Source organism: Bison bison, unplaced genomic scaffold, assembly GCF_000754665.1.
Source record: "Bison bison bison isolate TAMUID 2011002044 unplaced genomic scaffold, Bison_UMD1.0 scf7180017864384, whole genome shotgun sequence".
Taxonomy (NCBI): Eukaryota; Metazoa; Chordata; class Mammalia; order Artiodactyla; family Bovidae; genus Bison; species Bison bison.
Genome location: NW_011494956.1, coordinates 16,088,381 through 16,100,394, shown reverse-complemented (window position 1 = coordinate 16,100,394; position 12,014 = coordinate 16,088,381). Strand labels below are relative to the sequence as shown.

General features: G+C 46.6%; 1 protein-coding gene across 1 annotated transcript in view; it reads left to right on the top strand.

The window, feature by feature from the left end:
- EPHB1 (EPH receptor B1) overlaps window positions 1–10,656 on the top strand; it is a 328,791-nt gene extending 318,135 nt beyond the window's left edge. The window contains 3 exon segments of the mRNA XM_010858306.1: window positions 3,708–3,901; window positions 5,736–5,891; window positions 9,223–10,656. Of these exon segments, the coding sequence (XP_010856608.1) occupies window positions 3,708–3,901; window positions 5,736–5,891; window positions 9,223–9,331 (459 nt within the window). The 3' untranslated portion in view covers window positions 9,332–10,656.
- The last annotated feature ends 1,358 nt before the right edge of the window (window positions 10,657–12,014 follow it).

Genomic DNA, 12,014 nt, shown 5'->3' with positions numbered 1-12,014 from the left:
CTCCTGCCTCCTCTTGGCTTTTCCCACAGCTGCCAGTGAGGCAGGTGTGACAGGGAGTGATCCCAAAGCCCCATTAGAGGATCACAAGTACTTTTTTGAAATAAGGATGTTTTAATTTGAATATAACTTATATGTACTTTGGAGAAGGCAATGGCACCCCACTCCAGTACTCTTGCCTGGAAAATCCCATGGACGGAGGAGCCTGGTGGGCTGCCGTCCATGGGGTTGCACAGAGTTGGACGCGACTGAAGCGACTTAGTATAGCATAGCATAGCATACATGTACTTAGAAAACACCAGTCCTTAAAAAGAGAATAAAAATCTTCAAATGTATAGTGCTTCATGATGGACACAAGTAGATGAATGTTGTTGTTTAGTAGCCCAGTCATGTCAGACTCTTTCGCAACCCCATGAACTGTAACCCACCAGGCTTCTCTGTCCATGGGATTTCCAGGCAAGAATACTGGAGTGAGTTGCCATTTCATTCTCCAGGGGATCTTCCTGACCCAGGAACCAAACCCAGGTCTCCTGCATTGGCAGGTGGATTCTTTACCACGGAGCCACTGGTAAAATCATAGATTAATGTTACCCATATACCAACTAATGATTTGGTATTTTTTCTTTGGAGCAGAGAGAAAAGCTTTAAGAAGCATCATTGCTCCCAAAGTATTATCTACTCAAGCAATAATAGCAAAGTTGTCCAGAAGAAATAGCAGATGGAATAAAGTCAAATTTTGTAAGCAAAAGCAGGGGAGGGGGTTCCTGTCTCCTCTATCACAAAAGGTGACACTCTGGGAGAGAGGTCCCATTTAACAAGTCCCCACTACCTGCTTGGTGTTTTCCAGACACCATTTTCCTAAACCTCCCTATGGCTGGTAGAGAACAGCAGCACTTTCTGCAGAGAAGACCTATTACAGAAGACTGTAATAGCCATGGCCACAGTGACAGCCTCCACGTGATGATGGGATCCTTTTCATGACTCTAACGTTTGGTGCTCAATGCACACTGCCTCATTGTATCACTTGGCTCTTCTGACACCCCCATCTGTGCAGTTTCAGGAAGTCAAGTGACTCTCCCATGTTTCTGGAGCTAATAAGAAATAGAGTTAGTATTTTAACCTAGATCTCCAAGGTCTATGTGCTCAATGGCAATGCCACACCATCATCGACACAGTGCATGGGGCTTTGGACCTGCAGGGAGGAGGAATCAGTGACTCTTTGATGTGCTCTTAAAAAGAAAGTCAGCATATCAAACAAACAGAGGAAATACATAATCAAACACCAGAACAGTCTTTCGAAGATTCTAAAGAGGTGGTTTGTAGAGGAGACAAGGGCAAAGCGACTAAATGCCATCTGGTCTAAAGCTTCCAGACAGGAGAGTCAGAGCATGCCAGTGCTCTGGCCACTCAATGATGTGCCAGGAGTGCTTGGGTCAGCTGGTCACACCTCTGAGCTGTGCCCACAGAAGGGCTCTGCCTCTAGTGCTCCTTCTTCTTTTGGGCAGGCAGAAGAGGAATCTTGTTGGGGGGAACATTGGTGTATGAGAATCTGGCCATGAAATAATTTGAGCAACGAGGCCAGCAGTTTAGGGGAACATGAGCTGCCTTGCATTCGAAGACTTTAGGGGCCCCATCCCCCTCAAAGAAGTTGAATCTGGACACAAACCCCTCCTGCTGGCCCCACCAGCTTGTCTTTAGGCAATCCAGAGTTTGTGGAGCCATTCAGTGGGTAATCCCACTTGTCCCCATGCTGAGTGGGAACTCTGTGACTGGGCCCCTCCACCTGGCTGTCTGGAAGGAGCTAGAAAGGATGCCTCATTACTCACCCTCTTGGGTTACTTGCTTTAGCTGTATATCCCCATTTCCTACCGTGAAGACATCAAACAGCTCCAAGAACTGTTCTCCAGGCTGAGATCACTGTGGCAATCCCACGGAATCTGAAAGAGTAGGCTTCAAGGTGTTCAGAACTTGAACTTAGATATCTCTTTTCCCAGCCCTGTCCCTCACTAGCTGCATGCCCTCAGGTAAATAACTCCCCCTGATTGCATGTTCATTTCCTCGTGGGGAAAATAGGGCTAAAATGGACTCCTGAGAGGGTAATAGGTAGTCTGATTGACAACAGTCTGGCCGAGATAAACATTTGTTGGTGGTATATCATATTATTCAAAAGTGCACGTCCACAGTAGCTGGTTTTTTATAAAGTGATCATATTGGTATGGTTTGTGTGCTTGTTTTTCTGAAACATTGTGGGTGTTTTTTTTTTTTCCACATTGAATAGAAGTAATAATACACTTTGATTATCTCTAATGACTTCAGGTTATTATATTATCTCATTCCCCCTCATGCCCTGAATACCATGCATAGAATTTGTAACAGTATAAAATAATCAAGAATATTCACTTTCTGACCAATTTACAAAGTAAAAAAAAAAAAAAAGAATAATCAGTTGAAATGAATCTGACATATTTTAAAGTAGAAGCAAAAACACCTGAAAATTCCTGAGCTCCGAATTATTTCTTATGTTGTTAAAGGTCTTTAACTGTTTGTGTTAATGTAAAATCAATGCCTAATTATTATAGGGTATAAACATATAAAGAAACAAAAAGACAAACACGAGGGCATTCACATTTCTACCCGCCCAGGGGCAACCACCCTTAGCTCTATCGTATAGACGCTTCTAAGGGCTTTTCTATGTATGTGTGTAATTATTAGTTTTGTTTTGATTCTTGTTTTTCTACAAAAGTAAGATTATACCATACCTGCACTTAGACAGCCTGCTCTTTTGCCTAATATAATAATGGGAGTATATTTCCATTTCAATAGGTACATTTTTGCAACATCTTAAGGCCTGCATTGTATTCCATTCCTTGCATTGTGCTATGAGTGTGCCATAATAAATTTGTATGTTTAGCACTGGGTCGCTTGTAATTATTTTTATCATTTCCAAAAGCAGAGAGCAGGCATAATTAATTTAAATGAATTGGAAACTGAGAAGTAAAGGGTGCTTACAGATCCTAAAATCTCTACAAAATTATCCCCTGGAATCTATGAAAATTAACAAAACTTGATTGAAGATATTTATGTTGGATCACCTTGTTATTTTTACCATTGTCATTGTACTGAACCAGTTTGTTTAACTAAATTATCTTCTATCGAATTCCTGTCGCTGCCTCATAAAGATTAAGGCAGATAGTCTAAAGCATCTAATGGGTCCCTGGCATGAAGTAGGTTCTCCATCACATTCTGATCCCCTCTCTCCCTTTCTTTTCCCATAGCAGTAGAAGGATGAGGCCCACAGTGGGCTCTGGTGGGTGTCGTTTGCAAATAGTGGGTTCACTGCATTTCCATGTGCCATTGTTTCATCTGCCCTGGTCCCACCAGCTGCCAGGAAGGCAAGATTGGGCCTGGTATCCTCTCAAAGGAGAAGCTCCAACCGTTCTTTAGCAAACATTTCATAGCCATCTAGTAAATGTCAGGCCCTATCCCGGTAGCTGGGGACACAAAGACACAACAGGATGCAGGCCCTGCTTTCTGGGAACTCATAGTCGAGGGGCAGAAGCCAAGTGCCCATAAAGTCTGTTATAGTGAGAGGTATAGCGGCACAGAATGAGGACCTGGGGCAAGGAGGCTCCACCCTCAGGGGCTAATTTGTGAATGACTGGCTAGTGACTCATCAGCAGTCATACCTGTTCTTATGTGTGTCTCTGCAGGTCATCAATGCCATCGAGCAGGACTACCGGCTGCCCCCTCCCATGGACTGCCCAGCTGCTCTGCACCAGCTCATGCTGGACTGTTGGCAGAAGGACCGTAACAGCCGGCCCCGCTTTGCAGAGATCGTCAACACCCTGGACAAGATGATCCGGAACCCGGCAAGTCTCAAGACTGTGGCTACCATCACCGCCGTGTGAGTCCAGTCGAGCAAGGTGGTGCCTAGGGGTGGGGGTGGGGTCTCATAGTTGGGAAGAGCCCTGAGCAAGGCTGCTAGCCTTCAATCCACTGACAGCAAGGGAGAGGTGGCTGAGCTTATCCACAGATGGAAGAAGTTCCAAGACTCTTCCCTTCCTTTTTTCCCTCTACCTTTCTGAAATAGTCCCTGTCCCCAGCATGGGCTGTAGACAGATGATCGAATACCTGTCTGGCTCTCTATGTCCGTTGGCCTCAGATAGACTGGGCACGGGCTCTGTAATAATTAGGCTTATCTTATCTAACTGATATGAGACCCCACTTCTGGGCAATTCGGTTTCCAGAGGACACCTTTCAGTGTATGAGGCCGGGGGAGCTTCAGACTTGGAACCTTGGCCAACCTGACAGCTATGGGACAGAAATTTAGAGCAATTGGATTTGTTACTAGCAAATGCACAGAGCTGTCAGCTACTGTCAGCAACTGTCAGCTATACATCACTCATCTACATTTGCAGTGTTAACTTGTTTTTTAATTCATCCTTTGGACCAGAGTGTATTGGGTGCTTATGTGCTAACTGCTGTGACCTTGCTGGCCGTATAGAATGAACAACATAGACATGTCCCCCCCCCCCACCCCACCCACTGGAGCTCAGAATCATTTAGGAGTGGTACACATGAATCAGATGGTTGCCCAAAGATACTCCAATGGATACTTCGCTGGCCAGTGTGGCAGGGAAGTGTGTGATACTTGGAGAGCATACACCTTGGTCTTGCGTGAGGGAGGCGACCCTGACGCCTGTTATTTCAGTTGAGAGCTGAAGGGCAAGGATGCAGTAGCTGAGTGAAAGTGAGGTGGGAGCAGAAGGTCAGGGTTCCAGCCTGTGCAGAGGCCCAAGCATGGGAAGGACAGGGCCAGCGTGTTGGGAGTGCTGTTTGTGAGGAGACCAGGTGGGGACTGAGGCTGGGAAGACAGGCAAGGGCCAGATGCTTGGAGCCTTTAGGCCCTGCTAAGACCTCTGAGTTTTCATAGCAATGATTACTCACTGAAGTGGGTCAAGTTTGACATGGATCAGGGGTAAGGGATGGGGGTTCCTGTCATGATCACATCTACCTTTTTTAAAGAGTGCAGGCTAGTGTGGACCTGATGTTGAGGGGAGCATGAAGACAGACTTGATAGGAAGACATGGCAATAACCATAGAGATAGCGTCTTGAATCAGGCTAATTGTGTAGAAAGAAGCAAGTGAGCTTGAGAGGTTTTGAAAGTCAAATCTTTATGACTTGGTGAAGGGTTGGGTGTGGATGCTGAAGGTGAGGGTGATGTGAAGATGGCACCTTGATTTCTGGGGGTGGTACCTGGGGGTCTGCTCTGAGAGTATGCGAGAGAAGGTCAGCGGTGGGCTGCTGTATTCCATTTCTTTCAGTCAGTGGAGGACGGAACAAGGAGGAAAGAATGTTGCTGACATTGTGGAGGCTGCAGTGAACTTCATATATTTGTAAAAGAACCATATCTTTGGTTGGTGAAGCTCTTAGATTTCAGTTTACAAAGGAGTGGGATCCTTCTCTTCCCTTCAGACTCCACGCTGTGTCAGTCTGCTGGTCTGGGCTGACTGGCATGGGACAGAGCCCAGGGACAGGGGGATGGGCCACCTGGCCTTGAGGAGCTGTGCCAGCTCAGAACTGTGTAGAGAAGGAAGGGTCAGCCCCGGTTTCCTCCATAATCCTTATCCCACCAGGGGCGCCAAACCGCCATGAAGTCCACCGTCCGCCCAGAGTGTGGTCCGCCCATGACCCCCTGCAGCTGTAGGGTCACTGCTCCCCTCTGTCTGTCTCGCAGGCCTTCCCAGCCCCTACTTGACCGCTCCATCCCAGACTTCACAGCCTTCACCACCGTGGATGACTGGCTCAGTGCCATCAAGATGGTCCAGTACAGGGACAGCTTCCTCACTGCCGGCTTCACGTCCCTCCAGCTGGTCACCCAGATGACATCAGAGTAAGTGGTGGGCATCGTCTCTGTCCTGCCTGAGGGTGAAGGTCAAGGCTCCCTCGCTGCTGTCTCTCATGATGTGGGTCTGGCCTCATCCTCAGAGCCCCATCTCGGGATAGAACCAGGCCTGGCAGGGAAGAGCCTGGGAATGATGTAGGGGTGAGGTGGGGAGGCTGAGATTTATTCCAGGTCCCAAATGAGAGTTCCTCCAAACCACTGCCATATGTCATTTGCCTAATCACCGAGAGCCTCTCCTCTGTTTAAGTTTTTAAACTCAGCCCATCAAAGAGAGCAACCAGATGGAAAGAACACAGCCAGCCAGCACTTTAAACATCAGAGCAGGAAGAGGCAGAGCACTGATTCAGCAGCAGTCGCCTATGTGCCTGGAGCCTGTCTTCATCCTTAGATAGCGCTTATAAATAAGCAGACGTTTCCAGCCCCCACAAATTATTTTCCAACTGCAGCCCCCACAGGAGTGTGGAGGAATACACAAACTAAAATTATTCAAATAAGATGAGAGCCAGAAAGGGTCTTAAAGACCCGTGCAGTCCATCATTTTCCCAAGAATGTTCTGAGCAGCACCCATTCTGGGAAATGTTAATAGGTTCTCCTTGGAAAAAAGGTCCCATGGTCAAATAAATTTAGGAAGTACTGAGTACTTTATCACTCTCCTGGAGATTCACTTCACATATTAGCACTGTAAAGGCCATGAAAAATCCTGAGATAAAGAAGCCCATGGAAAATTATTAAATACCATGGAACTGTATTTCAGAAGGCAGGGTTTTGTGGACCTGCAGTTTGGGAAATCTGTGTCTAGTTCTACCCCTTCCATTCAGAGATTCAGAAAGGCGATGGTGTTAGTACCTGGAGACTGGGCTGTCAGGAGTGACGAAGCGGGAACTGAAGCCTGCTTTCCTGACTGCTGGCTCCGTATGCTCCCGCCTATCCGACTGGGGACACACGGGGCTGTACTTTGCTGCACATACACTGATTCTCCTGAGATCCTTTTAACTACTGATGCCTGATTCCTACACCCAGATCTTCTGATTGATTTGGGACATGGTGAGACCTGGGCATCCGGATGTTAAAACTCCCTAGGTAATTCTAATGTGCATTGACTCAAATCTGCATCTGGATTACAGTGGCTAAGAGTCAACTTCTGAACACACATGCATACACACGCACCCCAGCAGGGACCTGACCAGCTGCCCTGCTGCAGCTGGGGTTGGTGGCCTGTGACACGTTTCCCCTGGTCAGTCTGCCAGGTAATGGACAAACACTTACTGAAACCTGTGCTGTTTCAGACACAGTGCTCTGGGCTGGGATTCCATCCTGGGGTGGGCCAGTTACTGAGTCCCTGGGGAGAGGTGGGGGTCTTCCAACTCTAGCAGTTGGGTGCCAGGGGGACAGCTTATTGACCCTCAGCCTTCTGTCGTAGCCTCCTAGTCTGCAATCAATTTTCCTAGAGTCCAGCTTCATATCTCTCAGGTTTATTCCCTCCAGAAATGATGGAACCTCCACTTTCTCTTGGGAAATGGCTTGGATGTCACTCTAGCCTTGGATCCACTAAACACCAGAATTCATTTTTTCACACTTGAGTTCAATTTCCAGGATGCCTTAAAAAGCCCTTGCCATCATGAATTATCATCAGACGCCAAAAATGAAAAATAAGCCCTTCCCAGTGGAAAACCAGCTTCCCCATCGTACAGAGCTAAAAAGGATGCTTGGGTTTAGAAGTGGAGCGAGTGTCCATGAACGCAGGACTGTATCTGATTTCCCACTGTCATGGGATGAGTATGGGGACTCGCATCACCTGATCCTCCACAAGCCTAAGGAATCAAGTGGACTCATTCCTTCAGTCTGGGAATAGCCACATGATAAAGAGCTAGGGGAAAATTAAAAGGAAAGTGAAACTGAAAATTAAGGGATTTAGTTAAAAGTAAAACATGTCCACACACTATTGGAGCAGTTTCCTTTGCCTCTTGAGTGATAAAAGGTGGAAAAAGAACATGTGTAACTAAATAAAGTAGATTGCAGGACAATTTGTGAATTCAGAATTCAAGGATACCTCTCAAAAGTATTTGCTGAAAGATGTGGACAATTTGACAATCTAGGCCAGCTGCAACCCAAGGGAGGCTGACCACCAGCTGAAAGGAGGGGTTGGGAGGCCCAGGTGTAGACGGGAAGTCAGCACAGGGGCCTCCCCATGAGTCTCACATACAGTGCTCAGAGCCATCTGCTCTGCTGGGGCAGGGGGGTCTTCAGGGAGTACAGTCAGGACATTAGAAGAATTCTGAGAGCAGCCGTGCAGGGTAACTGAGAGCCGGGCCGTCCTGAGTTTGAAGCCCAGCTCCACCACTGCTTACCTGCTGTGTGATCTCAAACATGTTACTTAACTTCTTTGAGCCCTGCTTGCCTCGTCTATAAATGTGCAAATAATAATAGTACCCACCTCATTGGTTTGTGGTGAGAGGTAAGTGGAATAGTATATATAAGGCACTTGTCTATTGTCTACCCGCAGGACACAGGTGAGAAATGATTGCTGGTAAATTATTATCATCGACTCTGAGTGGTTTGGCAGTTTTTATGAAATGCTTCCATGGGTATAAATGAATTAGTATGTGGCACGAGGGAAGCACTCAAATAATGTAATATTATTAACTAAAGGAAGATGCATGGGTCTCCACAAAGTCAAATATAAGCCATGAACTTGTTCATATTAAGACTCACAGTTCATGGACAAATCCAGTCCAAATCCCTATCCTAAACATCTTCCTTGGATTCCTGCTTGGGCAGATATTTGAAAGTTATTTTGAGGTCACCCTTCTTAAAAATTCATGACATTAAAATTCTAACAGAAGCAGAAAATGGAAACTCAGGGGAAAACATCAGAAAACTAGGCAAGCCCTACATCTTTTCAATCACAATGGGCGATCACTAATGTAGGCAGAAACCTCACAGAATAACCAAAGCCCCATACAGTCTGTGCTTGGAGTGTTAAAAAAAAAAATGGCAGAGGAAAGTTCTAGTCCGCCTAGGGTCATGGACACAATGAAAAGGCTGCTCCAGAACCTGCAGGTGAAGAAGAATGCACCGCACTTTCAGGGTCTTCTAAGCTGGAGGGGGCATTGGAAGCTGGGGCCACTGCATGGAGAAATTGAGATTGAGAAAGGGAATATTGAGTTAGATGTTTGCCAGCCTCAGATAAACTTGGGCATATTAGATTCTAAACATCTTTTCTTGCCTACCCCACTATTATTAGAAGCTTACCTTCTGTGATGAGTTCTGACCAGTGGAAAGCACTAATGTCCCTTCTTTGTGGCTTTTTCCCTCCTAGAGACCTCCTGAGAATAGGGGTCACCCTGGCAGGTCATCAGAAGAAGATCCTGAACAGCATTCTGTCTATGAGGGTCCAGATGAGTCAGTCACCAACGGCAATGGCATGACAACTCTTGTTTTCTGTGGGGAGGAGAGGAAGGAAAAGGACTAGGCTCAAGGGGAACCAGAGGTTGACCACTGTGGAATGTTCTGGAGAGACTGGCTTCTCACCTGAGAAATGCGTTCTCATAATGAAGAATAAGCTGGACCTATTCCTAATAGGCAACCTTCATTTCTCAGTGACTGATGCACGTTTAAGGTGCCGTGGGGAACCAAATATGTAATGATAAAAATACATAAAGGTGATGTTCAGTGGAAGTGAAGACAAAACAATAAGCGTCAAAGACCCCAAGAGTGAACTCAGCTCGCACCCTGGGTGGGCTGGAGTCATCCACTGGCAAGAAGAAAGGGAAGGAGGTCGAGGGAAGAAACAGAAGTAATTTCCCATTTTCTTCCTCACCAATGACGTTCTTTTCTTTTCTCCTTTTGTCCTCCTCCCCACGAGCCCTCTCCCTCCCCGCACATCCATCTCCCTTTGCTCATGACTCGTGTAGGGAAGTTTCTTCAAACAAACCCCAGCTCCTGAGACTCCAGATGTTCTGTCAGTTGCCAAAGGACCTTGCTGACCACTGCATGGGGGATCCAACCAATTCAATTAATGTCTTCATATTGAAGAAGAGATGTACCTTCAATTGAAAACCTTGTTTTTCTTTTGTTTGCATTTTCTGCAAAAAGGAAAAAGAAACCACAAATTGGAAAAAAAAAAAAACCTGTTTCCGTGTGCAAAGGCACGCCTATGTATGTCTGTGTTATCAGGTAACTGCTTGTTCGTAACAGATGCAAACAAGAAAGAGCTGGGAAATCTTTGCCCCTGGAAAATCCACAGGGGCTGGAGCATGTTGTCGGTCTGGTTTTCTGATTGGTCCCATTGGCCTGTTGGCTCAGTGGGGAGAGAGAGTAGGGAGAAAAATAAAATGAAAAGGGGAAAAATCTCCGGAAAGCTTGCAAATTCAGACAGGAAACAGGTGAGTGGTTTGAATTGGATGCAGTGTGGGCCATTCAAGAATGATACTGACTGATTCGTTATTCTTGGTGACATCTGAAGAGAAGGAGAAGGAAGGTGTTTCTGGAGAATGTTCTTCCACATCCCCCGAACCTAATTCAAGAAGGTGAGGAAGAGAGTTCTTCTTCCCCTCGTCTGGGGACTGGCTTGAGCTGTGTGGCATCCGAGGAACGTTTCAGATGTGTCTGTGTTTCTCTGCATTCCTTCCTGTACCTCATTGTTCGATTCACTTTTGTAAATTCCACCTAACATTTAAATATTTTTAATTTCTCCTTTTACCTTAATCTCCTTGCTAATTTTATCTGTCTAATTAAAATGAGCAGAAGCATGTCCGGGTTTACATAGAATGGTGTCAGAGTGTGTATTCCCAGACGCCAGCGGGTCCCTCCCCATGGTATGGGAGAATCCTTAATAACTACCTTTCTTCCCCTAATAAGGGGTGGGAGGAACATCCCAGACCCCACAACACCCAAGAAGCAGAATGTGTGAGAATCACTCTCACTGATGTGACCCCAAAAAAGAGCCAAATAAACAGGAGGCTCCAAAGCCTCCAATATACAGCACAAGAAGTCACGGGCAAATTAACATAAATAATAACCAGCAACACAGACTCTGCCCTCAGCTCAGTTTACACACTGCATTCGAGGATTTCACATCCAAGTGAATTTTGTGAAAGCCACTGAAGACTAATCCAGGCCCTTCCTTGTGGGGTCTGTGAACATGCAGTGGGTGTGTGTGTTGGGGGGAGGTGCGGTGAGGCAGTGAAAGAAGCTAGGTTTCCCACTTAGGTAATTTCAAACATATTTAAGGTGAGATTAGCCTTTTTACCTATTCTCAGGGAACTGTACCTGGAGAGACACTTACCTTCTTGAAGTCCCATAAGACAGGCTCACGGGCCTGGGGGTATGGCTCAGATGCAGGGGGGCCCTATCTGAAAGCTCCATCCTTTGCTTCACGAGCTGCTGGGAGAAGACGATCCAAACTGTCTCAGCAGACTGGCATATGGCTGCAAGGGGCCCCATCCAGCCATACAGCAGGTAGAGGAGAGAACCTCCCTCATTAATAGCTCACCAATTCCATGCATAATTTGTGAATTATCCCCAAAGACCTCGATCCACGCCATGTCTCATGAGCCTAGGCAATTTGGCTAATCTATTCTCAGTTTTCCATAGGAATGAATTCTAATTTGTCACCACATTTCTCAAGCAGCCTCCTAAACCCAGCATCCTCACTGTGACTCCACCAAGGCCAGTCCACCTCCACGTCCTGGCTGTGGACAAAGCACGGTCAAGGTGCGGGTCACGACAAGCCCTTTGGTGTGTCCATAAGATCCCATGAAAGAGAGAAAGAATCCAACACACCCAAGGGGAAAACACGAGGGGTCAACAGAGTCAAGGCTCAGGCACCCTCTGCCTAGTTCCCGGTAGGAGGGGCGTGGCCAAGCCTGAACACAACTGTCTACAATGATGCAGAGTGTCTCTGGTGAGTGAGACCCCGCGCCCTCCCTCTGAGCATGGCAGTCACTAATCTCTCTGACCTCAGTCTCCTCAAGTGAATAGTCAGCTAGTGGTAACTTAATACCTTGGAGGAAGCCTAGCTAACACTGTGGTGCAGGTCCATGCCAGGCATGTTCCTAAGTGCATTACCTGTATTAACCTTTAGCAGATGCCCCATTTCAGGTGAGGAAA